General features: G+C 54.5%; 1 protein-coding gene across 2 annotated transcripts in view; it reads left to right on the plus strand.

The window, feature by feature from the left end:
* EEFSEC (eukaryotic elongation factor, selenocysteine-tRNA specific) overlaps positions 1 to 27,988 on the plus strand; it is a 242,339-nt gene that overhangs the window by 174,570 nt on the left and 39,781 nt on the right. For both annotated transcript variants that reach the window (XM_002713149.5, XM_017343713.3), the window contains exon 5: positions 16,131 to 16,787. In XM_002713149.5, coding sequence (XP_002713195.2) covers positions 16,131 to 16,787 — 657 coding nt within the window. The remainder of the gene's footprint in view (positions 1 to 16,130; positions 16,788 to 27,988) is intronic.

Consider the following 27,988-nt stretch of genomic DNA (forward strand, 5'->3'; position numbering starts at 1 on the left):
AAGGCTGACAGCCTCATGGGGTCAAGAGGTTCTGGGGAACCTGACGACACTAAGAGTACTCATCAGCTTCGGACATCAGTGGCCTGAGTGGGCCCGGCATGGCTAGCAGCCCCATTGCTAACCCAGGATGTGTGCAGCTCGTGAGCCATTCAAACACAAGACAACAGCCAAGCTGACCAGCCTCAGATTCAAGGGTGGATCTTGGTAGCAGCATTGTGACACAGCAGCTGAGCTGCCACCTGCAATGCCTGCATCCCATATTGAAGCACTAGTTCAAGTCCTGGGTGCTCCACTTCTCATCCAACTCCCTGCTAATGTGCCTGAGAAAGCAGCGGAAAAAGGCCCAGATACTTGGATCCCTGCCACCCACGTGGGAGACTTGGATGGAGTTCTAGGCTCTTGGCTTTTGCCTGGCCCAGCCCCAGCCATTATAGTCATTTGGGTAATGAATGAGTGGATGGAAGATTCATATTTCTCTCTCTCTCTCCCTCTCCCTCTCCCTCTCTCCCTCCCCCTTCATATAAATTAAATATTTTAAAATAAAAAAATAGTGGATTTTACCAGGCCCATTTAAGGACTTGGAGCCAGGGCAGGATGTGCCAGGGTGTAGGGGCGGCAGGAGCTGGCAGGGTACTTTGCCTGCGCTGACCATCTGCCATTCCTGCCTTGAAAGACCTCCAGCTGTGTCTTGGAAGGGAAGGGAAGCATGTAGCCCCCCAGGCTGATGGGGGGCTGCCTTTCTACCTGTGCCTTCCCAGAGTCCTTGCTTAACATGCCTGAAGCAGTGTCTCCTAGCCTTAACCACTCTTCAACTTTTAGATAATTTTTAAAGATTTATTTCTTTATTTACTTGGAAGACAGAGTTGCAGAGAGATGGAGAGTGACAGAGAGAGGAAAAGAGAAAGAAAGAACTTGCTGGTTCACTCTCCAAATGGCCACAGCTGCCGGGGCTGGCTAGGCCAAAGCCAGGAGCTCCTTTCAAGTCTCTCACATGCGTGCCATCACCTGCTGCTTCCCGGTGCATTAACCAAGAGATGGCTCAGAAGCAGAGCAGCCAAAACTCAAACAGGCATTCAGATATGAGACACAGGTGTCCCAAGTGATGACTTAATCCTTTGTAACAATTCCTAGCCCTAAGATAATATTTGATATTGATGTGCCAACCTAGTATTTTGGGATAATGACTTACAGATTGGAGACAACTTTTGGGAAGAGTGTCCCTCAGCCCCACATTAAAGGTGTGTGTTGGTTGTCTGCACCTAGAGACAGCGCACTTTAGCTAAGCCTCTCCAGATAGCCTTAAGCCTTGCCTGTGTCTTTGGGGAGCTCCCTCACATGTGGACATGGAAAGTACAGGCAGGGGCTAAGCTCCTCCTGAGGGCATCTGGTCACCTGGGTTCCTGGCATCTTCTCCATGTGGGCTTCTTGAGGGTCAGATCCCGCTGAGCTTGGCGCCTTCCCCAGCCACCCTAAGGCAGTAATTTCCCTGCAGTCATAAAAACAATCAGTCCCCGAGCATTAGGTGCTATGCTTGGCCTTTTAATTCTTTTACATTGCTTCTGATTCTCCCCATAACCTTATGTTGCTTTTAATTCTCCGCACAAAGCTGTGGAAAGTGGCGGAACAGGACAGTGCATTTAATTCCTCTCCCATGGGGCCACTGCTATATTTTTAAAATTATTTATTTGAGAGAGTGAGCACGTGCAGGGGTCTGTGCAGTACTGCAGTTCCCAAATACCTACAATGGCTGGAGGTGAACCAGGCTGAAGCCTGGAGCCAGGAACTCAATCTAGGTCTCCCATGTGTTTTCTGAGACCCACCTTCCCACTGCTCCCATTCTGCTCCCAGCCCCCTGCCCACCCAGCACTGCCCACAGTAGGCCCTTTAAATAAAGGGCACATAGTAGGCCCTTGATCCTTGTTGGCAGAATGTATTGAGTTTAGTGTTGATACTCTGAATATTGTCTTTTTAAGTTCTTTGTTTTTTTCATACTGAAGTGTGAATACTAAAAGCTAAACCTGTAAAATACAGAACAATAAAGCAATCCATAGCACCCGCTCCCCTTTCCATTGCTGTTTCAAGAACTCAAACCAAAGGCTGCCTCTCCTCCCTGGACAGACTTGGCTTTGATTTCTATTTTACCATCAGAAAGAAGCTTCTTTGGGCCGGCGCTGTGGCACAGCAGGTTAACGCTATGGCCTGAAGCGCTGGCATCCCATATGGGCGCCAGTTCTAGACCCAGTTGCTCCTCTTCTGATCCAGCTCTCTGCTGTGGCCTGCAAAAGCAGCAGAAGATGGCCCAAGTCCTTGGGCCTCTGCACCCACGTGGGAGACCTGGAAGAAGCTCCTGGCTTCTAGCTTCAGATTGGTGCAGCTCCGCCTGTTGTGGCCATCTGGGGAGTGAACCATCAGATGGAAGACCTCTCTCTCTCTCTCTCTCTCTCTCTCTCTCTCTGTTTGTGTGTGTCTGTGTCTGTGTAACTCAGACTTTCAAATAAATAAGTAAATCTTTAAAAAAAAAAAAAGAAGCTTCTTAACAGAGCTAGAAGCCAGTCAGATGCATCTGCTCTTCCCACAGGCAGGGTGACACTCCTACTCCTGTTCACTGGTCCCTCTCTGCCCAGAGACAGGATTCTGCAGCCCTGCACTGGGCCTCCTCCTCAATCTCTGCAGACCCATTGGCCTTTCGGTCCTGGGAGGACAGAACAGAAAGGCCTACCCCTTTTCGCTCTTCTGGGCCAGAAATTTCCAGCCCTGCGGATGACATCCAAGCAGTGTGGTGCCAGCCTCCTCACTGCGCTGTAGACTTCAAGCTGCGTCCCTGCGCCTCGGCCACAGCCAGCACTTTCGTGACTCAGCTCTGACTTCACAGCTGGCCTGGTCAGCCTTGAGTCTGAGTGTCACCATCCACCAGCTCAGTGGCCTTGCTCCAGGTCGCGACTAATGTCCTCATCTGTGCAGTGGTGGGGAGGGTACTGCCCCCTGGGCAGCTGACAGGAGTGCCTGGCCCACAACAGGCTCCCTGGAAAGGGCAGAGACTGGAGAAGGATCCTTAAGGGACAGGGACCGTGCACTGCTGCAGCCTGATTGGGGTAGTCTTTTTCTTTTAATTTAGAATTTTTTTATTCTTTTAATATTTTTAAAAAAATTTTAAAGGCAGAAAAAGAGACAGAGGGAGAGGTCTTCCATCAGCTGACTCACTCCCCAAATGGCCACAATGACCAGGGCTGAGCCCAGGCCGAGTCCAGGAGCCAGGAGCTTCTTCTTGGTCCACCACATGGATACAGGGGCCCAGGTACTTGGAACATCTTCCACTGTTTTCCTAGGTGCAATAGTAGGGAACTGGATCAGAAGTGTAGCAGCCGGGACTCAAATCAGCACCCATATAGAATGCCAGCATCGCAGGCAGTAGCATTGCCCACTACACCACAACGTCGGCCCCAGAGTGTTTTTTTTTTTTAACCTTTCTCCCATATTTGAAAACAAAATACATGATTAGCTTAGAAATTTTCATGAACTATAAAGAAACTGGAAAGACAAAACTCAGCAAGAGGGGGCTGATATTCTGGCTCAGTGGGTTAAGCTGCCGCTTGCGACACCAGTATCCCTATCTGAGCAGCAGTTCGAGCTCTGGCTGTTCCACTCCTGAGGCAGCTTCCTGTTAATGCACTTGAGAAGGCAGTGGAAGATGGAGATCCTAGCTTCTGGCTTTGGCCTAGGCCTGGGCAGCCGTTATGGCCATTTGGGGAGTGAACCAGCACATAGATTCCTTCTGCCTTTCAAGTAAATGAATAAATCTTCAAACAAAACTCACCAAGAAGCCCATCACCTGTAGGTGCTACTATATGTAGTAGGGTTTTATTTTAAATACACTTTTATACCTTGAACTTGTTCACTATAGCAGGGAAAGAATTTTCCTTGCAGATGCAATAGCTTCACGTATTTTACCACATGACTCCTCGCCCACCATTCTACTTGGCCATCCCTCTGCTGCTGGGCAGTGAGCTTGTCTCATTTCTTGGCTGTCATAGGTAACAGCCAGGCGAGCACGGCTGTGACCTGTGCTTGCCTCTTGGAGCGTTTCCTAGATGTGGGATTCCGGGCATAGGGTGTGGAAATGATGAGAGCTTTCTGGAAAAGCTGGACCAGTGTGACCTTGAGGTGGGGGTTGAAGGTCAAGTGTGTGTGGAGGGGCGAGGAATGGGGTTTTGTCTTTGGCCTTGGTGAGTGCAGTGAGGAACCCACACGTGCCACTGGGCTCCTCTGTGGGTTTACTGTTGATCTAGTCAGTAACAGACATTTCGGAATCTTCCAGTCTCTTGCACCTGGCCTGGGGCTGGCTGCCCCTTCTATCTGGCTGCTGGGCTGGGCACCAAAGGCTGAGGTTTAGACCCCAAGTGGGGACTGACCAAGAGCTACCAGGTTTACTGGGGACCTGCCATTCACAAGGTTCAGTGAGACGCTAGGACATGCTGCCTCCCTAAATCTTCACAGAATTCCTGTGACTGGGTCCTAGGGTTCCCATTCTCCCAGTGAGGACACTGAGGCTTGGGAAAGTTCTGGAACTCGCCAAAGCTCAGAGCTGGAGCCACTATTCTAACCCCAGTGGGTCTGGCCCAAGTCTTCTGCATTCAGCACGTAGACCAGTGGGGCTCACAGGAGTGGGAGCAAGGCTGGTCATTGCCATGGCTGAGAGCCGTCCTGTGGCAGGGAAGGAGCCTGAGCTTCAAGCCACCATGCTGTCCAGATGGCAGGATGCAGAGGCACAAGGTGCCAGCAGCAGTGGGGGTGAGGAGGGGTGACGGTCAGGTAGCCTGTTGCACCCTGGGCCGTGTGCCGCTCCAGCAGGCTGTACGAGGAGCAGCAGGGTGTCGTGAGACGTTTCCGTTTTTGGCTGCCAGGCATGGTGGTACTAAGTAGGAATTCTGAGTGTAAGAGAATGAGTCTGTGGGGAGAGTCGGTTCTCACGATGCCCTTGCTTCCCATCCGTCTAACTGCAGACGAGTTCAGGACCACGTTGGCGTCACATGGGGAGCTGCCTGTGGGGGTGAAGCTGGCCCACCAAGGCTGGGTGTCCATCAGCCCATCGTGGCCACCGCTCTTTGCCGGGAAGGTAGCGCCTCCACCCCCAGTCTCACAGGGGTCAGCCGTGGAGATGGTACTGTCTCTCTCTGATCCACCTCAAGGAACTGCTGAATTTGAAACTGCACCCTCAACCTGTGAATCTCCTTCCCTGGGAGCCCTATCCCTGGGATTTGGCACTGAGCCGGTGACTGTGTGTCTTAGAAGCCCCAAGCAGCGGCCCCTCCTTGGGGGCCCATTCTGACCCATCCTGGGAGCTCGTCTCCAGCCCGCGTTTCTTCTCTCACCGCCATGCTCACCACGTTCTCGTCCTCCTCCTCCTGCTTGTTCTTAGGAGCGTGAGCCCCCATGCCCTTTACCACTGCCTCTCCAGGACCCACAGAGGCAGAGGGAAGTGTGGGTGTGGCTGCCGGAAACCACTGGGGGCTCCCGTCTCTGCCTTGTGCAGCTTTGCTGGGGCCCAGGTGCCGCAGCTGCAGTTTGCTGACAGCTGTAGGGTGTGAGTGCAGAGGGGACTGGCCCTGTCCTGCTGGACTGGATGTGGGGGGCCCAAAGCTGAATCTGTAGGACATTAATGGGCGCTTCCTCCTTGCAGAGACAAAAGGGAGCTCCCCACCCTCACCAGCCTCTGCCCCTGTCTACAGAGGGAGGCTGGGGCTGGAGGGAGGGCTCCACAGCGTGCATCCATGCTGGAGCCGAAGGTTGAGTGGCAGGAAATGTGAGTGGCCAGGGGGCAGGCAGCGTGGCTTCCTCCAGCTAGAGTAAGGCTTAAAAGATGAGGAAGATGTGTGGAGTGAGGATAACAGGCCTGGCTGTGTCAGGGCACAGGGCCCAGACACCAGTGGGTTTCACTTGGCGGAGTGTGGGTGCTAGGGGCAGTGATGCGAGTGCTTTGGAGCTGACCAGATGGCAAAAGGTCTCAAGTGCCCACTGAGAAGCCTGCACTGAGGGCCTGCGGCAAGGGGGAAGGAGCTTTGTGCAGGAGGGTGACAGGCCTGTCTCAGGTTAGGGTAGCCCCAGAAGAGTGGGGATCTTTGTCCCCACCAGGCCCCATCCCCTTGGGTTTTAGACTCTCCTGGGTCCCTTGCTGAGGCCCACTACCTGCAGGCATGGCCATGTTTACTGCTCCACTGGGACAGCTTTTCTGGGCCCAGCTCTGAGGACATGCCGGCTCCCTTGGCTTGCCTCCCAAGGAGTCCCTACCCTGCAGAAGGCCCAGAGCCATCGTTAAAAACAATGAAAGCCCCATGTATGGAGACCAGAAGAATCCAGCATTGGCGTAATTCAAGTTACAGTTTTATGGGATGACAAATGCCTGCCGGGTGGTTGGGAGGGGGCATAAAGCTTCCTGGCAGGCTCTGTCACTTTTACGGGTCTCCAGTCTCTGGGGGTCTGTTCATGAGGTCAGCAAGGAGGGACAGAGGCCTTCACCAAAAGACTGTAGGAACCCAGCCCGAGTGCCTAACATGTGCTGGGCACTGTGCTGGGCCTCAGTGGTGAGCAGAATCCACGCAGCCTGCTCCCGGGGCTTCCCCACTGTGGGAGACCCCAGGAGGCAACTGAACACACAGACACATACTGGAAAGCTTAAGAGCCCTGGGATGAATACTGCTGAGTGCTCTCGGGACCCCGGAGATCCGAGAGCAAGCAGGATTTAGCTGGGTTACGGGAGTAAGGGGGATAGAGCCAGGCAGGAAGTGGAGTTTGCGGGGAGCCCTGGGGTAATGACAGCTGTGCTGTGTCCAAGCACTGACTGGCTGGGAGCCTTTGCTCACCTTGTCAAGTGGGAGGTGGGAGGCGGGAGGCAGGGGGCAAAGGGACAGACAGACAGAGCTCCTCCCCATCGCCGATCTTATGTCTCTGAGGGGGTTCCTGAGGATTGGGGTCCCTGGCTCTCTCCACCAGACAGATGGCCTTTTGTCTGAGGCCTGTTGGAACTGGTCACAGGACAGACCCCTCCTGGGCAGTCCACATGGCTCCCCACTCCAGGGAGTGCCAAGGAGAAGAGGCACCAGGGCAGTTGCGGGGTCGGAGTCTCCAGGGCTACCAGGAACCTGTTCCCAGGCATAGTGCCCTGGGTTAGCTGGGTCCAGGAGGAGAGCCAGGTGACGGAGGGCTGCCCAGACCTCCCCCACTACATCCCTGCCCTTTCCCTCCCACAAGACCTGTGTGCAGCTCAGGAATGTGTCCACCGAGCACCAGGCTCCCACAGTAGGTGAGGTGTATACGCCTTGTCACCGCAGGAACTGGGATGCAACAGACCGGGGACCACAGGGGCTCCAGAGAGCCCTCCCAAGAGGCCTTGTCCCCGGTAATCAGGACACAGGTTAAGGCAGCAACAACGGGCTGCTACGCCATATCCCTCAGGCTGCCACAGTGGGAAAGCCATGGCCCCAGCACTCCATCTCCCATCCCACACCTGCACTGTGTTCTGTGAGGTGCTATGTACAGGCAGTCACTGCCACGTTGTCTACAGTGGCAGGCAGCAGTTAAGCCCATCAATAAGGACATGGGTGAGTGACAGATGGAGTTTTCATATCAAGAATTACTATAGATAGCTAAAAATAGATAACCTAGTTTCACAAGCAGGTGTATGTGTCTATGTCCATCTAAATCCTCATATACATCCCCACATGAATAGATGTGAGAAGTACAACATGGAAGGAAGGAGGCAGGTATGGAATTAAACATGACCGTGGCACCATAGTGTATGCCAGCAAATATGTATACCGTCTGGGGATCCACCCGTGGGTGTAACGTGATGAAACAGCAGGACACGAGAAGGACCCCTGAAGAAAGGGCTCCAGGGGGTCAAGCGCGGGGCATAGGGTTTGGGGTCTTCAGTGCCATGTCAAGACTTGAAGTACGTGTGACGAAATCTGCATCAGTTCCCGGCGATGGGGCACAGGTGGTTATTATTTGATTGGATTCTGTGTACCTTTCTGGATGGTTTTCATTTCTCTGAAAGCAGGTGGCATTGAGTCCCCAAGGCTGATGTGCACTTCCCTCCTGCAGGCCTGACCCAGCAGGGAGGCACTGGCAGCCCTGGGCCCACATGTATCTCCTGGTGCAGAGCCCTGGGCCTGACTTTCTGTGGATGAGATGCGATTAAATGCATTAGGCGGGGGAAATGTCTTATCTGTACGCGGCCTCACTCAAAGAGGGAGAAGTAAGAGCGGCCAAATTGAAACCTCATTAAACAAAATTGGTTAGGTCTGATGGAGCCAAACCTAGACTGAGCTTTAAAAGCTTATTTCATTTTTTCCCTTCCAGTCTGAACCTCTTTGAATTGAAGTAACTGATCCTGCTGTAAGCTTATTAGTGTCAAACGTCGTGTGTTTCTTTTCCTCTCCGATTTACATTTTATTAAGTAATGATGAAGTTGCAAGGTCCCCACCCTGGCCTTTGGCACAGCCAGGAGCTTCTAGCTTCATCAGTGGAACAAAACTGGATCATGGCAGTGCAGTCTCATGGCAGCCGGTGCCACCATTAGGAAGCCTGCTGAGCACAAGGCCACTGCCTTCTGCGGTCCAGCATTTGTTGAGCAGGCCCTGACCACTGCTGCTGTCCTTGACAGTTGGTCATGATGGAGCTGGGCTGTCCATTTCGCATCCAACAGAGGGAAGGCTGACCCTGAACTTGCTGCACATCGATGCAATCCATGTGTTCACTGTGTTTCACCATGGACTTCCATGCTGGAGTAAAGGAGTCTGTGCCTAGTGGCATCGGGTCCGAATGCCGTGGATACATGTCTTCTCTCATGGGGCCTCGCTCTCCTTGTGTGTGCAGTGGATCCTCACTGGGCTCCTTAAAGGCTGTGCTGAGGGTGGGATGCAGTCAGCTGTGTGGCACTTCCCCCGTCGCAGGCACCCAAGGAGTGCTGGGTTTCTCTTTCCTTGACCTTCTCTACTGCCCCCACAGTAAAATAACACCATCGATGTGAACATTAGTTGGGTGCCAACCAGTTCACAATCGCGAGGGACCGTGGAGAGCGGAGCGGAATGCAAGGTGTTTCTCCTTTCAGGCCACTCCCGCTGGAGGTTGTCAGTAGCCTCAGAAAGCACACATTGGGGCTGGCGTTGTGGTACAGTGGGTTATGCCGCCACCCACAATGCCAGCATCCCATGTGAGCACTGGTTCAAGTCCTGGCGACTCCACTTCGGGTCCACCTGTCTGGTGTGCCTGGAAGGGCAGCAGGTGCTGGCCAAAGTGCTTGGGACCCTGCCACCCATACGGGAGACCCGGGTGGAATTCCAGGCTCCACTTCAGCCTGGACCAGCCCTGGCCATTGTGACCGTTTGGAGAGTGAACCCACAGATGAAAGATCTCTGTCTCCCTGCCTCTCTCTGTAACAATGCCTTTCAAAAAATAGATCGGTCTTTTCAAAAAATAAATCACACATCGAAGAGACACCCCATTGCTGTGGACAGAGCATCACACAGAGTCCTCAGAGCGCCAGGAGACCATGGCAGTCACTTGAAAGACCAGGGGTGTCTGAGTGTGGCAGGCCTAGGAGTAATCAGAGGGCAGTGTTCACTCACTGTCTCATCAGCAAACCGGACATCTGTACTACCCAAAACCAGAATGCAGCAGTGCTGGGAGGGAGCCGCACAGCGGGAAGTCAGGTGTAAAACTGTCCATGTGCGTGGCCAGCAGGAGGTGGTTTCTGTGCTATGTCGGGGCAGCCCGGGGGCCTGGGCTTTAGAGGGAGACAGTCCCCAGCTCATCTGGCCTCTGCCGCACTGGAGTCTCGAGGCCAGCCCAGCTTTCCTGGGCTTCAGCTCCTCACCTGAGAAAGGGGGCTCGTTACACTTGGTCCCCAGCATTAGCGTGAGAAGTCACCGGGGTACTGTGGAGTCCTCTAGAGCCCTCTTGCTGGGCTCGTGCTGTGAGCACCACATTGTCAGATGCCCGGGACCTGTGGTGATTTGTAGACAGTGCCTGGACCACGCGAGCTCCTGGGGCCGGGCAGAGCAGGTGGCCTGTACCCAGCTGCAGCCAGCCTAGGGCATGGTTTGTGCTCAGCTGGCCGGGGACAAGGCTGTGGAAAGTCAGGCCTGCCTGGCAGTCCCAGCATTTATTGTCCCAAGTCTCAGCCTGTTTGCTTTGTGACCTTGGAGACATCAAAAACCTCTGTTTCTTCATCCATAAAATTGAATGTAAAAATATTGACCCGCCTCGTAGGGTTTTTATGAAGAATAACTGACCCAGATGATGGTAAAGCTTCTTTGTTAGGCAGAAAGGACCAAACTGCTTAGCAAGCATGAACTTGAGCTTTAAAAAGTGTTTGCTTGCTTGATGTATTCCTTCCCCCTCCGTTCCCCAGCAGCGCCTGGTGCTGGAGCAGTGGGGAGGCCAGGAGGCAAGCCCAGCTCCAGGAAGGGGCCTCCCTGCGGGCTCCACTCAGCACCTGGCAGTGCCGCCTCACTACTCACCCCGCCAGGGGACCCAAGGGCACCCTTGCCCACTGGCCCCAGCTCTGCGCTACATCGGTGTCTCCAGGCCCAGGCTGGACCTCCCTGAGGAGACGGACAGCATGGATCACTCATGGATCCTTCCGCTTACTGCACAGATGTTGTTGAGGGCTCTTGTACACCAGGCTTGTGCTGGGCACTGGAGGTAGAAGTAAGCAAAGCCCCGTCCTCACAGAGAGGTTGCATTCCCGTTCAGGAGAGACAGGCAGGAGTGGCGAGTGCTGAGAGGAGCAGGTGAGACCAGGGCGACAAGGTGGAGAGGGGGACATGCAGTGCTCCTTTATTGGGGATGGGGACGGCCCCTGGTGAGGTGACATGGAGCAGAGACCTGCGGGCATCTGAGGGAAGATCCTCCCCCTGGGAGGACCAGGCCAGTGCAAAGGCCCTGAGGTAGGGCATGTTGGGGGCCAGGTGGCAGGAGGTTACCTGCAGGACTCGAGTGGCAGGGGCCAGTTACAACTAATAAAATGGGAGCAATCGTGCCTGTGAGTCCTGGTGAGGACTTTGCTTTTATAAGGTGAAGTGGGAGGCTTTGCAGGCACTGGAGGAACAGTGGTATGTTGTCTGTGTCAGTGCTCTCTGGAGAAAGCCTGCAGGGGAGGGAGAAACAGGAAGGGTCAGACCCTGGCCTGTTTGGATGGTGAAGCTGAGTAGGTCTCCTGGGGCCTGGGATATGACGACGGCAGAGCTTGGAGGAGCCCAGGCCCTCCACCCAAGCATCTGGAAACCCAGTGTTGCTGTCTTAAGACCGAGCCGTCACCTCCTGCTTCCCAGGCACATTAGCAGGCAGCTGGATCAGAAGAGGAGGAGCTGAGGCTGGAGCAAGCACTCAGGTGTGGGATACGGGCGCCGCCCCTCCAGTTTCCCTCTATCCATACCACAGCCCAAGTTTTCTTATAAAAATGCTAGCTGGGGAGGCGTTGGCTCTGCTCAGCCCCTTGCTATGGTGAAGGCGGCTGGCCTGGGTGTGCAGCCGACATCACACCTTCCCCTCTCTGCCCCATCCCAGCCAGGCCCTGGTTCTGGCCCCACTTAGGGCCTTGGGCTCGGCTCTCCCCTCTGCCTGGAACCTGTGGTGCTTTCTCCTCACCCCGCAGTCTCAGATCCAATGCCACATCCTCAGGGAAGTCCTTCCTGACCACCCAGCATGAATTGGGTGCCCTAGCCATTCAGTCATAGCACCCCGTCTTCCCCTCATAGTAATTCTCTGTTTCCTACTTGATGAGTTCATAGTATCTGGCTTTGCACTAAGTGACAGGAATAAGACTTTTCAATTTGGGGGCCAGTGCCGTGGCTCACTTGGTTAATCCTCCGCCTGTGGCGCCAGCATCCCACGTGGGCTCCGGGTTCTAGTTCCGGTTGCTCCTCTTCTAGTCCAGCTCTCTCCTGTGGCCCAGGAAGGCAGTGGAGGATGGCCCAAGTGCTCGGGCCCCTGTACCCGCATGGGAGACCAGGGGAAGCGCCTGGCTCCTGGCTTCAGATCGGCACAGTGCTGGCCGTAGTGGCCATTTGGTGAGTGAACCAGTGGAAGGAAGACCTTTCTCTCTGTCTCTCTTTCTCACTGTCTATAACTCTACCTGTCAAGTAAAAAAAAAAAAAAAAAAAAAAAAAATCTGCATGTCCCCATGTCATTCCAGGGCTGGACCTAACGCATGACAGAAGGTTGATGAGTTCATTCTGAGCAGCTGCAGGTGCACGGGCTCAGCCTGTCTGTGTGGCTGGGAGAAACTGTTGAGGCGAGTTGTTGAAGAGGTGGATAGAGGCCTCTCAGAATTGCCTAGAAAATGAATGGCCAGCCAGCGCCACGGCTCAATAGGCTAATCCTCTGCCTTCGGCGCTGGCACCCCGGGTTCTAGTCCCGGTTGGGGCGCTGGATTCTGTCCCGGTTGCTCCTCTTCCAGGCCAGCTCTCTGCTGTGGCCTGGGAGTGCAGTGGAGGATGGCCCAAGTCCTTGGACCCTGCACCCGCAGGGGAGACCAGGAGAAGCACCTGGCTCCTGGCTTCGGATCAGCGCAGTGCGCCGGCCACAGCGGCCATTGGCGGGTGAACCAATGGCAAAGGAAGACCTTTCTCTCTGTCTCTCTCTCACTGTCCACTCTGCCTGTCAAAACAAAAAAAGAAAAAGAAAATGAATGGCCACAGAGAAAGCCTGTCTGCTGGTTCTTAGGTGGGCAGGATGATCCGCTTCTCTGTGTTTCTGCTGTTCTCTTCTCCAAGCGGCCCTCGTGGAGTGTGGCTGTGCGGCATCGCCGCCTGCATGTACCCTGTGCCCTTCTCTATCTGCTTCACAATTTCCTGTCTAGGCCCTTAAAATCTCGATTTGCACAGTTATTTGTCTTTCTGCTCTTCACAGTGCCCTCACGAGGCAGCCTCGGTGCTCTCAGCCCCGAGGACACAGGCCCCACTGAAAAGAGAACACACTTGGAATCAAGCCGGACTGACGTCCGCCGTGCCGGCCGCCCCGCCACAGCCGGGGTCATAAACTGGAGACGTGGCTCAGGCCCCGCCAGGTCTGGGACCTCGCCTTGGTGCTTTGCCAGGAGGGGCTTTTCTCTCCCGAATCTGATGCGGTCATTCTCTTCCCGTGGGCCGGCATTAACTGGGCCCATCCTCCACGGGGTTCCTCAGCAGCCCCTGTGCCAAGCGTGTGGGTACCGTGGGAGGCAGGGGCCCTCTGGATTCCCCATGCGAGAGACGCAAATCTAGTGACAGAAGTTAAGGAACCTGCTAATGCCGAAAGGCGGGGAAGACATGCATCCCTTAGGTGTCTCACACGCTGTTGGTGAGAGTTCACTGATTCGGCTAGCAAAGCCGAGCGCTCACTCCCCCTCTGAGTCTGTAGTTTTTTCTCTGGAACCTGCATCCTGCAGAGCTCCTGGCACGTGGGCCCAGGCAGGACTCTCTTGAGACAAGGAATTGATCAAAGTATTTTTCAGCAAAAGCTGCAGACTCCCGGGTGCTCACTGCTAGGTGCTCGAGGTGTGCTCAGTGCACCGTGTGGACACCACCAGCAGTGGGTGAGCTCGGGCAGGCCCCATGTGCATGGATTTTTAGTATCAGAACTGGTGGTGTGCTCCTTCTGTTGGGTTCAGAGACTCACATAGTGGAGTAAATCATTGATGAGGCAAGTGTACTGTCTATGGAGTAGGCCCCTGCAGTCATCCACATGTATGTGTCTCGAGAAAGAGAACACAGCATGCTGCGTTCAAGGTCGTGGCTCCCTACCCCTGGGCTGGCAGGGGAGCTCTGTGCCAGGAGCGCCAGGCAGCACGAGTGGTAAGCGAGTGGGTACTGGGCTCTTGATTGCTTCTCACGCTCCAGTTTAAAACCCTCCTACACGGAGGCAGAGGTGGGCTGGCCAGTGCTGTCTGGAGTGGCCCAGGAAGTCCTTCCTCGAGCAGCAGGTAAAGGATGAACGGAATTTGCCAGATGGGAGGAATCCCAGGAAGAAGCCCCCAGGACACAGAAGGAGGTGATCAGAGCCACTGGGTGTGGGTCCATTGCTGGTGGCCTCATGGGTTAGTGAGCATGTGGGACAGAAAGTTCTACACTGGGCTGAAGGCCTGGCCTGGGAGTGGGATTTCAGCTGGGGGCTTTTCAGCAGAGCGCTTGCTGGGGCAGCAGGGGGCGAGCCAGGAGGCAGTCTCACAGCTCACAGCAGCTGTGACTGGAGGGGGTGAGTGTCATGAGGTGGAAGATAGGAGCCTGTATGGAAGTTGGTGACAACGACATGCATCATTAGACGTGCATTGTACCGAGCTGCCCTGGAGGAGGGAGGCGGCTGGGGGTGGGTAGCGGCAACACGCCAGCTCCCTGGGCTGCTGCGGGCAGCTAGGGAGGCAGACTGGCGACTCGGGCCCGACTCTGCTTGTAGACAGTGCCTCGTGTAAGCTGATCGTTTCCACTTTCTCTCAGTCACATTCCTGGACATCTTATTTTCCCATTGCCTTGCAGACAGTTTCAGTGATGTTTTATGTTTCTTTTTGATTGATCTTGGCTGTGGCTTTTGACACCGGCCTTCTCACTTTCTCTGCCCGCTGACCCCTTGGTTAGGTAGTTAATGATCTTTAAACAAACACTTGCCATGAGGGCTCTCCAGGAAGGGTCCTGGGCTCGTGTGCTGTGAGCACAGCATTGCCCTCTGTCCCGGGAGGACGGGGACGCCGGCCCCTCACTGTCAGAACCTCTGCAGCTCGCAGTTTCTGACGGCAGCTTTCTGAAATGCCGTGTACGTTTCTGTTTCATTAAAGGGAAAGCGTGAGCACGATCTCATCTCATCTCAGTGATCACAGTAGGAACGTTTGTCCAGGTCGTGAACATTAGTAGGACCTGTCCGTGTCTGTTCCTGATTTACAAACTGTGGAAGCAGAAATCCGCCCGTGCAGGAGTCCGTGTGAGCCTTCAGAAGCCGAGATAAGATCGGGTTACTCCCGTAGCTCAGCTCCTGGGGTGACTTCCGGGCCCTGCACAACACTGCATGGGGCCAAGCCCTGACCTTGCTCCCCTGCCCTTGCTCCCTGCCCTCCCCTGCAGCAAGCCCTCCTGCCTCTTTGTTTATTTCTCCTACTCAGGCTCTCCAAGCTGCTTCTGTCTGCAGGCCTTGGCTCTGCCTCTGTGCTGGGGTCTGCGCTCAGGCGCCTCTGCAGGGATGCCTTCCCTGACTGCCCGCCCCAGTCACCACAGGTGGTGTCTGTAGCACGTGCTGTAGGTAGTACTTAAGAGCGCACTGTCTCATTCTATTAGATTATGTATTTGCGTTCTGTGTGTTAATTTCATTTATATGGATATATAACTTGAGTTAATATTAGGACATAATATTATGTAGAATTTCCCAGTATATATAATTGTGGTGTTGCTTCTAGATATCAAACTCTTTGAAAACACAACTTACCCTATTGCTCCCCCACAACCCCGAATAAAGCCTGGCACACAGTAGGTACTCAGGAACTGTATGTCAGATGGCTAAAGAGAGGCCCTGCCCTGGAGAAGGCCCCCAGTAGGTAGACGAGGACAGGGTAGATAGTGACAGGCAGCGGGCTGGGATAGCTCAGAGACTGGAGTGTCACCGCAGAGACAGGGACAAGCCTGCCCACCCGGGATCTGGGCAAACTTTCCAGAGCCATGGTGCCTGGCCTGGGATTTGAAGGGCAGATGGGCATGGCATGGCAGGCTGAGGAACTGGGCCACGGCAGGTAGAGTCCGAGGCCAAGCCTTTCCAGAGAGCTGGAAGTACCGGGATGGTTGATGAAACGGGAGTAACCTGGAAAGACGCAGCCTCGGGTAGAAGGAACTGTGGTGGCCCCGGAGTCGGCTGCCGTGAGTCCTGCCCTCAGTCTTGGAATGGAGAAAGACTCAGAGAGTGAGGCCTGCCCCAGCTTTGCCTGGCAGCTCTGGGCACCCAGTTCACAGAGGGATGCCTCCCCTGGTCCAGGAGAACGTGCCCTGGCTGGTCCTGTCTGTGCCAGAGCACAGCAGGTGTTAGTGAGCCCAGGGCAGGGGTTTCTCTGGCTGGGGCCCCTTCTCGCCCCTCGATGTGTGTTGGTCTCATGCACTCTCTCTCTTGCTCTTAATCAGGTGGTGAAGAAGGTGAAGTCCATGCAGATGTTCCACATGCCCGTGACCTCAGCCATGCAGGGAGACCGGCTGGGCATCTGTGTCACGCAGTTTGACCCTAAGCTGCTGGAGCGTGGGCTGGTGTGTGCCCCTGAGTCCCTGCACACTGTCCACGCAGCCATCATCTCTGTGGAGAAGATCCCGTATTTCCGGGGGGCTCTGCAGACCAAGGCCAAGTTCCACATCACAGTGGGCCACGAGACAGTCATGGGCCGCCTGATGTTCTTCAGCCCTGCCCCTGATGCTTTTGACAACGAGCCTGTGCTGGACTCCTTCGACTTCTCCCGGGAATACCTCTTCCAGGAGCAGTACCTTTGCAAGGATTCAGCAGGTCCCATGACGGACAGGGAGGAGGCTGACAAGAAAGAGGGCCCGGCCACTGAGGGCCGCTGCCCTCGGCAGCAGTGGGCCCTCGTGGAGTTTGAGAAGCCCGTCACCTGTCCCCGGCTGTGCCTTGTGATCGGCTCCAGGCTCGATACGGACATTCACGCCAACACGTGCCGGCTGGCCTTCCACGGCACCCTGCTGCACGGGCTGGAGGCCAAGGACTACGCCGAGAGCTTCCTGCCCACACTCAAGGTGTTCAAGCTGAAGCACAAGCACGGCCTCGTGGAGCGGGTGAGCATCTTGCCCCCTGCCATTGCCCCTTCCTCCCTGGTGCCCTCAGAGACATTTGGGCCCCAGCCTCTGGTATCTAGACAAGGAAGGAGCCCAAGTTCTGTGGGCCAGCCAGTCACAGCCGGGGCCCCAGCCTTGCACTCATTCATGTGGTGCAAGTCACCCCAGTAGATCCAAGCAGACCTGGCTCCTCCATGCCAACGTCAGACAGCAGCATTAGTACTGGCCTCCTGAGTCCTGTCACCCCTCACTCAACCGGGCCCTGGCTCTCCTGCCCTCAGTGGGCAGTGCGCCTTCATCAGACTGAGTGGCCTCCTGTGTCCACCCCAGGCTTTCCGTGTCCAGAAGGGAGCAGTGTCCATTGGTTCAGATCAGGCCAGGTCTGTCCTACCTTGCAGGGTAGGAAAAGGGACTCGTGGAGGTAGAAGAGGGAAAGCACAGGAAATGACACTGGGGATGGGAGGGTCCAGCCACTGACCTTGTAGGGTGCCTCAAGTTCATTGTCACTGGGCATAGACCTTAGACACATGGGTAGGCCAGTGTAACTTATGTGCCTATCACTAGAGTGGACAGAACATGCAGGTCTGCCGCAAGTCTTGGAATCACCTCTCCCATATGACATCTGCCCACACCATCCGTCCATGCCGCTGTGAGCAGAAACCCGCGGCCACTGGGCCTTGAAGGCTGGCTAGATGGGCAGCCAGACCTCACTGTCCCTCACGGCTGGCCCCTGGGTTTGCTCTCAAACCTGTCAGGTGTGCAGATGTGGCTCTGGTGTCCCTTGCCTGGGCTTTACCTGACTGAGCATGGGGCACTGGAGAGCCCAGGGTCGGGGCCAGGCCCCTGGCAGGGTCTGTGCTGAGGCTTTGAGCCAGCGCCACAGTTCCTCGCGGCAGCATGGCGGCAGCTGCCATCCCCTGGCCCCAGTCTTGGAGTAGACATCAGCACAGCGTGCGGCCGCACGGAGTGGGTGCTGTGGGGGCAGAATCAGGGTGGCAGGCTGCATCGGTTTCCATGGCTCGCCCTCCCTTCTTCCAGGCTCAGGAAGTTTCTCCTCTGGAACGTGCCATCATTGCAGACTCTTGCCCCCCTCCTCCACTCAGGGACTCGTCCTAGTGCTCACGTCCTGTCCCCAGACCCAAACCCACCCTCAGCCGGGGACATGAGAAGCTGCCCCTTCGTTCCCTTCATTGCCCTCTCCCACACCCAGAACGCAGGGTCCTGGGCCTTGTGAGGCCTTGGGGCCTGCTCAGGGGCTCCAGCAGCCTGCATCCAGCCTGGGATGCTGATTGGAGCTGAAGGTGATAAAGTGTGTGTCGCTCGTTTGTCTGGCTTGATTTATTAGTAGCATTATGGAGTATAATTATTCTGTAGTAAAATGTCTGCCCGCTTGGTACGGCCGCTGCCTCTGATTGCTCCCTCGCAGGCCCGTCCACTGTGGCGCAGCCTTCACTTCCCGTGAGCCTGAGTGAGCTGTGAGCAGCAAGTAGCAAACTGGCAAAGTGACTCAGGCCTCCGCAGGGCACCAGGGAGGGGCCGCAGACATGTGCAGTGTCCTCCGGCCACCAGCCTCAGCCTGCTCAGTCCGGGGAGGCTGGAAGTGGAGCCACAGGCTCACACAAGTCTGAGTCCAAACCCCAGCTGCACGACCCTGGGTCGTCACAGTCTTCTGCCACCAGCTTCACGGAGGGACTGCGGGTGTGTGGAGGGGTCCTGGGAGCCAAGGCTTTTGGAGAGGGTTTTCCCAAAGCCCCTGCAGGAAGGAAAGGAGTTGGGTGCCCAGGCTGGGACCAGTCCCCACCACTCCCAGCTCCTCAGTGCTGTCACTGAACGGGTACCCGTCCCGACGCCAAGGGCTGACTGCAGACCGAGTCGCCATGACACTTGCTCCCCCTGGGCCCAGGGGCAGGAATAAGCCCGCTTCCCTCCACCCCTTCCCCACCCAACTGCAGCATCTACTGTGTGCCTTCACTAGATGCCTCCATTATTCTGAAGCCTTCAAATGACTCTCAGTGGTGGTGATTATTTTTGTTTTGATGCGTTTTTTTATAATTAAGTAGATCACTTACCGCCTCCTAAATCACATGTAACTATTTATGTACTTGTCAAGAAAAACCTGGATAGATCAAAAAGTGACTTAGAGTCAATTTTCTTCCTATTATGAACCCAGGCCAGGAGGCTCCTCCCCAGCGTGGGGCAGCCAGACTGAACCAGCTTGAGGGATGGGAAGTGACTTGCCCAAGGTCACATGCCTATAAAGTCAGGATTCGAACCCAGGGCGGGCCAGCATGGGGCTGGGATCTTTCCACTGTACTGGAGAGGCTCTTGCCCGGTGTGTCTGGAGACTTTCTCCCTGGTGCACTTGGTAAGGCGCTGGGCCTGACGCAGACTCTCCGGCCCTGTAGTAACTGTCTCCATTTGTTCGTTTGTGCGAAGGGCAGATAGTCTCGAGCTCTCAGAGTTGTTTAGCGCTGACTCTCACTCACAGGAAGCACAGGCAGCCTCCCTGTGCAGCTCAGGATAGCAGCCTGGCTGTGTCCTGAGTGGCAGCCCTGCTGCGGTGAGCGGGCCCCAGGTGGCCCAGGCATTCTGCAGCTCAGTTGAGGCTCTGTGCAGACTGGGCAATGTGCAGACCTGGGCTTTCTTCAGTGTCCCCACCTCCCCAGGCTGGAAACCTGGGCGGGTCCTGGGCCTTTGTCCTCACCTGGGTCTCCTTTCCTGTCCAGTGGGATTTCACAGCTCTGCGCGATGGGGCCAGTGGCAGGTGAAACCAGACATCACACAGAGGCTTCCAAGACCAGTGCTTGGCACCTGTTTCCTGCTTATGGTTTTATTATTAATGTTTTTAAATTTTTTAAAAATTTATCACCACTTCACATATTTTTTAAAGATATATTTATTTATTTGAAAGGCAGAGTTACAGAGAGGCAGAGAGGGAAAGAAGTCTTCCATCTGGTGCAAGACTCTCCCCCAAATAGCTGCAACAACCAGGGCTGGGCTGAACCGAAGCCAGGAGCCAGGAGCCAGGAGCCAGGAGCCAGGAGCTTCTTCCAGGTTTCCCATGCATGTGCAGGGGCCCAAGCAGTGTTTTTCTAGGCCATAGCAGAGAGCTGGTTTGGAAGCAGAGCAGCTAGGACTCGAACCAGCACCTATATAGGATGCCGGCACTGCAGGCTGCACCTTTAGTGGCCATGCCACAGCGCCAGCCCCTATTTTTAATTTTTCTGAAAGATTTCTTTTAGAGGCAGAGTTACAGAGAGAGAAGGAGAGACAGAGGTCTTCGCTGGCCATGTGGCCGTGCTTCCTGAGTGCATTATAGCCACCCTGAGCTTCCTGTGCCTCCGCCCAGAGGGGCGGTCAGGGCATGGTAAAAAGGTTTAACATGATCTGGATGGGACCTGCACCACCACAGCCGCTGGCTCCCCTCCCTCTGAGACACTGGGCAAGCTCCGCACCTCTGCTCCCCAAGCACAGTCAGCTTCTGGGAAGCTCGGCTTGGACCCCTGAGCTGCCCCAGGTTCTCAGGAAAGAAGGCCTCACTGTCTGTCAGCCAGCGGCTAAGGCACAGAGGGCTCCCGAGCCCACCGCCTGTAAAAGGCGTCAGTGATTCCTGTCGTCAGCGTGTGCCAGGCCCTGGGGTACGAGAGATGCGGCCTTGTCCTCACCGGGGAAGCTGACCGTAAATGCTAGGGTGCAAGAGGAAAACAACAAAGTGATGTGAACACTGCTTGGCACATGGAAGCTGCTCACTCTGCCTCTGTTTCCTGCTTCCCTTGCCCCACGTAAGATTGGTCAGGTACCCCAGCAGGTGTCCACCTCGTGGCAAACCGTGGCCGGAAGGCCAAGCCTGAGCAACTCTTCTTGCCTAAAGTGTAATCATCTTAAAGCAAGCTCATTTTCTCTACATCCTTTTTCTCAGCTCTGTGATCAGACACAACTTAATTAATTTACCATTGACAAATGGTCTTCCTCACTTGGTGAACAAATGAACCATTTGGAAACTTATTTTGATTGTAGCTTCATTACTGTTTGTGTGTGTATGTGTGTGTGCACGTGTCAGTTGATGAGATGGACTGTTTTAAATCTTCTCATTTTTCCAACTGTTGTTTTTAAAGATTTATTAATTAATTTGAAAGTCAGAGTTACACAGAGAGAGAGAGGTCTTTCATCCGCTGGTTCACTCCCCAGTTGGCCACAATGGCTGGAGCTGTGCCGATCCGAAGCCAGGAACCAGGAGCTTCTTCTGGGTCTCCCACGTGGGTGCAGGGGCCCAAGGACTTGGGCCATCTTCCATTGCTTTCCCAGGCCATAGCGGGGAGCTGGATTGGAAGAGGAGCAGCCAGGACTCGAACCAGCACTCACATGGGATGCCGGCACTGCAGGCAATGGCTTTACCCACTGTGCCACAGTGCCAGTTCCCCCACCAAGTCTCTCTTTTTTTTTTTTTTTTTTTTTTTTTTGGACAGGCAGAGTTAGAGAAAGAGAGACAGAGAGAGAGGTCTTCCTTCCGTTGGTTTACCCCCCAAATGGCTGCTACGACCGGCGCCAATCCAAAGCCAGGAGCCAGGTGCTTCCTCCTGGTCTCCCATGCGGGTGCAGGGCCCAAGGACTTGGGCCATCCTTCACTGCCTTCCCGGGCCACAGTAGAGAGCTGGACTGGAAGAGGAACAACCGGGACAGAATCCGGCGCCCCGACCGGGACTAGAATCCGCGGTGCCGGCACCGCAGGCGGAGGATTAGGCTAGTGAGCTGTGGTGCCGGTGCCCCACTAAGTCTTAAAACTGTGACATTTGAAGTCTATTTTTTTTTTTTTTTTTGACAGGCAGAGTGGACAGTGAGAGAGAGAGACAGAGAGAAAGGTCTTCCTTTTGCCATTGGTTCACCCGCCAATGGCCACTGCGGCTGGCGCGCTGCAGCTGGTGCACCGTGCTGATCCAATGGCAGGAGCCAGGTACTTATCCTGGTCTCCCATGGGGTGCAGGGCCCAAGCACTTGGGCCATCCTCCACTGTACTCCCTGGCCACAGCAGAGAGCTGGCCTGAAGAGGGGCAACCGGGACAGAATCCGGCGCCCCGACCGGGACTAGAACCTGGTGTGTCAGCGCCGCAAGGCGGAGGATTAGCCTAGTGAGCCGCGGCGCCGGCCCGAAGTCTATTTTTTTTAAGATTTGTATTTATTTATTTGACAGGTAGAGTTACAGACAGTGAGAGAGAGAGACAGAGAGAAAGGTCTTCCATTGGTTCACTCCCCAAGTGGCTTCCACAGCCTGAGCCACGCTGATCCGAAGCCAGGAGCCAGGTGCTTCCTCCTGGTCTCCCATGTGGGTGCAGGGGCTCAAGCACTTGGGCCACCCTCCACTGCCCTCCCGGGCCACAGTAGAGAACTGGACTGAAAGAGGAGCAACCGGGACTAGAACTCGGCGCCCATATGGGATGCTGGTGCTGCAGGCAGAGGATTAACCTAGTGTGCCACCACACCGGCCCCTGAAGTCTATTTTTACTTTCTTATTTCGACCTGATGGATAGGTACTGGTAATAAAAATAAGTAGCATATTGTGGTTAGGTGAGTTGTTGTTGCTGCTGTTATGATTTGTAGCTCACTAAGCACCTCATAGGTGCTGTCTTAGCTCTGCTGCTTTGCCACAGAAGCAGCCACAGACAACATATAAATGAATATAAGCATTTTCAAGGAACACTGAAACTTGGATTTCATATAGTTTTCGTAGATCACCAAATATTCTTCCTTTGATGTTTTTCAACCCATTTGAAAATGTGAAAGTCATTCTTGGCTCTCGGGCCGTGTAACAACAGCTAACAGGCAGAATTTGACCCTCTGGCTATTGTTTGCTGACTCTTGATCTAAACGGTTGACTTCTTGCAGTAAGGTGAATATCCTGAAGGGAAAGCTCAAATCATCACCTGCAGTGAAAAGCACTCTTGGAACAGCGCTGAGGATCGGGCACGTGGGAGAGGGAGCCCGAGTTGCCAGATACAGCCTGGCGGCCTACAGGGTGCGTCCTGGGAAGGAATGTGGAGAAGGGAGCCAGAGCGCATGGTGGTGATGGAAATCATTGATATCCTGTAGTAGGTGAAAATACAGAAATAAATCCATGATTTTCAACACAGAAAGGGAAAGAAAGTATGAATGAAACATGGACGCATATTAGAATTTCCACGTTTACAAAGGGAAGACTGGAATGAATTTGATTGAACAAATTAAGGAAAACAACATTAATAAAAACAGAACAAAATTAAGTACACTAAATGTGAATGGCTAAATTCTCCTCTTTAAATACAGAGACTATTGACAGACATTTGGGGAAATGATTTAAGACACTGCTTGAAACACCCACATCCCATATCATAGTGCTTGAGTTAGTGCCGGCTCTACTTCTGAGACCAGCTTCCTGTTAATGCATATGTTGGGAGACAGCAGGGCTGTTTCAAATAGTGGGATCCTGTCACCTACATGGGAGACCCAGACTGAGTTCCCAGTTCCTGGCTTGGGCCTGGCCTAGCCTCTAATATTGCATTTGGATAGAAGGTCTTGAGATCTCTCTGTCTGTCTGTCTGTCTCTCTCTCTCCTCCTCTCAAGTAAATAAAAATAAATAAAATTTGTAAAAGAATTCTAAATATGGAAACTGATAGATTGGGTTAAAATGCAAAATCTAGTTATATACTGTGAATAAAAAGCACACTTAAAGTGATAAACAAAGATGAAGACTAAAAGGATGGACCAGAAGATGTCAGGTGCCTGCAAACATAAGGAAACCGTGAGTGGTGACACTAAAATCAGACAAGGTCATTTTTAAGATTGAAAATCCCTACCAAGATAAAGAGGACGTCGTGTGATGATTAAGAAACAAACTACACGGAGTAAACATAGGAAGACAAAACCTATTAGAAATCCAGGGAGAGTTTGATTTTGAAAGTAGATTTATAATTATTGAGGGCCATTTCAGCATACGTATTTCAGAATCAAACAGCATGAGACCATCAGTAAGCATGATTTTAGAGGAAGGTAAATGCCTCCATTCCTCAAACAGAGACCAGTCATTTTTTGCATGTCTCTGGAACATTTACAAAAACTGAGTATTCATCAGTAACCATTCAAAACAGTAGTTGTGGAATATATATTATGTGCTATTTTAAGAGAGAGACTGTAGTTACACTTGTGACCACAGAGGAAATATCCTATTGGATTGTAAAGTTTAGAAAGTATGAAGCATTAAAACTAGAAAGATTGTACATAGAACCATGCGGATCGGTAAGGACATCACACGTGTGCGTGTGCTGTGTGTGTGTTCTCCACTTGACACTGACCAGCAATACACTGCTCTTCGCTTGGTTACGGCCACTCTCCCGCTGTTCATTATAGGATTTTCACCTCTTAGCAGTAACTTTCTGCTCTTCAGTTTTCCTTCTGCCCTCTGCTCCATCACAGAGGTCTCAGGCTTGCTGAAAGGTGTGTTTAGCCCCGCCTGCCCTGTGACTCGCTAACCACCTTCTAGCAACAGAGCACAGGGCCAGCAGGATGTGTCGGCTGTTTCCATCAGCCTCCTCTGCGTGTGACTGGTGACTCTTGTTTGCTCCATAAGCTGCCTTTTAGGCAAATGGAAGGAAAATGTCAGGTGACTAACAGTACAGGTATGCCAAATGATGGCAAAAAAAAAAAAATGGCACAGGGTGAAGTCTAGACCCACCGGGCTGTGTCTCCAAGAGGTCAGCTACACCTCAGCCACCTTCATGTTGAGACCAGCTGCTCCTCAGACTGTAGGGGCAGGGAGGGGAGTAAGGAATTCTGCCTTAGGGGGAGGAAGTGGGCTGGGCAGGGAAAAGCACAAGGAGGAGGTGACCTTTGAGCTGTGCTTTGAAGGCCTGGAAGCTTCCCTGGACATGGGAGGGGTGGGGAGCCTGACCTTATGGGAAAGGGGCCCTCAGCAGAAGACAGCTGGCAGCCAGGGAGCAGAGGCATAGTGTGCAAGAGGTAGGCAAGGAAAACCCTCCAAACCAGGCCTGGATCCTGGAGCGGGGGAAGTGCTGCAGGTGGGGGCCTGGGAGGCAGAGAGGCTGTGTCACTGCAGGCCCCCGCCTCAGCCTCTCTCTCTACCCTTTCCAGACCTCCCAGTCTTACCTGGAGGCTCCCAGGCATCCTGGTTTGTGTGGTTTGCCTGTGAGCCACAGAGTCCAGGGTCTGACAAATCACATCTCTCTCACTGTTGTGAGCTGTAAGGTGGGGGCTCAGTCCCAGGACAGGAGGAGCTTGGGTCCTGTCGTCTGTCACTCACACCCTTCCTCGCTTTTCCCAGGCACCCACCTTCTCACCGCGAATCACCGCAGCCTCCCTTCCCCAGCCACTTGCACAGCCCCACCCCACTTGAATTATTTACCACGGCCCTCTCTGAGGTCCACCTTGCCAACAGGATGAAGACAGCATGCTAACTGGCTAGGGAGTCAAGTCCCAAACATGGCAGGAGCACGTGGGGCAGGACAGACTCCTGCCATGAGAGCCAGCAGAGGGAGCACCAAGCACAGCGGCGCTGCACGCTGGGGCTCCAGGAGCCTGGGGCCACCCACAGGCTAAGGCTTTGGGCAAGTCACTTCCCCATGGCTTCCTTACTAGAATAATGAGGGCCATACCTCCTGCCTTACGGGGTGGACAGAAAGGGAAGAAATGCATGCCAAGTGCTCCATTGGGCACAGACAGTGAATATTGTTCCATTGACTTGGGCTTTCTTCGTGGCACAGATGCTTGGGTTCCCAGTGGAGGCAGTGGAAGCTGCCCACCCCCTCTCCCCACTGTGGAGGGATCAGGCCAGGGTGCTACCCATTTCGGGTCTGGCACCTGCTGGCGCCAGTCAAGGACTGCCTTAGGGCTCAGCCACAGGAGCCTGTGGCATCGGCCCAATCAAGTGTAAGCACGCAGACGCCACCAGGAGCGCTGGGCAGCTTTGAAGTCTGAAGTGGCGCTGCCTCTGGCTCCTGGCAGTGCCCTGCTCTACTGCTGATGGCTTGTTAAACGTGCCCAGGACACCAGGGAACGTGCTAGCCTGGGGTGCGGAGCTCAGGTTCCTTGCCCTCCTGGAGCAGTCCAGCAGGCTTGACAGGCCCCCCAGTGGGTCAGCTGCTGCACCCCCCAACTCCTGGAGGAAGCCATGCTTTGGTATAGCCAGCCGCTTGGCCTCTTCTGCTCCTGCTCGCTCCCTTCTGTGGGCCCCTTTGTGGCAGGTGGAAAGCCATGTGGGCTCCCAGGCCACCAAGCAAACAGGTTCTCCAAAGCAGAGGTTAAGGAGATCTGCTGCCCTGGGGAAGACCCTCTGGTGGGCGATCAGCCTGGTGACTAAGCTGCTGGTTGGAACTCTCACATCTTCTATCAGAGTGCCTGGTTTAAGTCCACTCTGGATTCCAGCTTCCTACTAATGCACACCCCGGGAGGCAGCAGTGATGGCTCAAGTGGTTGGATCCCTGGATGGAGTTCCTGGCTCCTGTCTTCAGCCCAGTCTAACTGCAGCCATTGCAGGAGTTTGGGGAGTGAACCAGGGGGCAGGAGCTGTGGGTGTGTGTGTTTGGGTCTCTCTGCCTCTCAATAGACAAAATAAATTTAAAAAACCAAACAAGCTTTTTAATGGCTGGCCTAGCATTCTGGCCCTAACCCAAATCATCGGCCATCCTTTGGCTTCCTGTGTCAGAGGCTGATAGCTAGGGGTCTCACGCAGCTGCTGAAGTCGCTGTTCACCTCCCTTGGCAATGGCTGTTTTTGTTCATCTGTAGATGTGGGACAGGGCAGTTTGATGTGGGCTGAGTCGGACATGGCTCGGCCAGCATGAACAAGGACTCTCCCAGAGCCTGTGTCATCTTTAGGAGCAGCTGTGGTGGGGAGTTCATGAGGCCACGTATGCAGAGGGCCAGGCCCAAGGCCTGGCTTGTAGTAAGTGCTCAGTGAAACGCCCCTCTCCTCTTAGCTCCATGAAAATGCAGCTGCCTCTTGGGGGTCGTGCCTTGGATCCTCCCTATCACCTTCCCCTGTGTTGCTACCTGGCGACAGCTGCTCAGGGACTGAGAGGGAGGCTCAGCCGGGGAAGAGTGAGGTGGACAGGCCCTGTTTTGTGGAAGGTGGTCCTGTGTCGCCTGTGAGCTCTCAGCTCTCAGAGCCACAGGGCAGGCTTGCCGGCCTCAGGCCTGGTGCCTCTGTGATGTGCACAGGCGGCCTGCCCTGGGCCTCGGGAGTGTGCTTGATGCAGTAAGATGAACTGAAGCCTGGGCGCCTCTCCTTGGGTCCAGAGGCACACAGGCTTTCCCGCCAGAAGTCTGGCGTGTTCCCAGCAGCCTGGGGGGTGCATACGTTTGTCTCAGTTTTGTGGGAAAGGTGCTGAGGCTCAGGAGAGTGAGTTGGCTGGCTCAGGTCCCACAGGGGCTGGGCCCATTCTAGGGGATGTTGCAGGAAGTCTGCTGCTCATACCATTGCAGCCCATGCCCTGTGCAGAGGAGGAAGAGGCCAGCCATCTGTGATGGTCCTCGAATGAGCTCCTTACCCAGGACCTCTTGCGAGTCCACTGTCTCAGTGGCTTGCCCATGAACCAGAGGTGTTGGCACCTCGTACGTGAGGGCTCAGCTGTGACCTAGGCATCCCACTCCTCATTGGACCAGAGGACTACTCGTTCCTGTCCTCTGAGAGGCCCTGGGGGCAGGTATCAGAGAACTGGAGAGGCCTGCGCGGTGCCTTTAGCAGATTAGGGACTGCGCCTTGTGGTTTCCCACTCTCTTAGAAGAGCCCACCCCCAGTGGTGCCTGCGTTTTAGCATCTCCACTTGGCACTGGCTAATGCAGATCCTTTCCCTCTGGTGGCCAGTGTGCTACCAAGTCTTAGATGCTCTCACAGCACCCGGACCCTCCAAGGAAGGGACAGAGTCAGGATGCGGCCTTCCAAGCCCTGTCTCCCCTCTGAGCATGTGGTCCCCGTCCCAGCAGGCCCACAGCCCGGCTCAGGGCTCCATTGTGCAGCTGCTTTCCCTTCCATGGTGCCACTTCTCCGATTTGAATTCCAACCGTTGCTCCAGACCTGGGGCACTTCCCAAGCTTCATCATGGGAGCCGGGTCCTGGAACAGAGAGACACACATGTAATGACATAATTATGTGTGGTGGCAGCCAAGTCCCTGCTCCAAGGCCGGGGACAATGGGGACTCGCCTGGCATGTAGGTGA

The sequence above is a fragment of the Oryctolagus cuniculus genome, chromosome 10 (assembly GCF_964237555.1).
Source record: "Oryctolagus cuniculus chromosome 10, mOryCun1.1, whole genome shotgun sequence".
NCBI lineage: Eukaryota > Metazoa > Chordata > Mammalia > Lagomorpha > Leporidae > Oryctolagus > Oryctolagus cuniculus.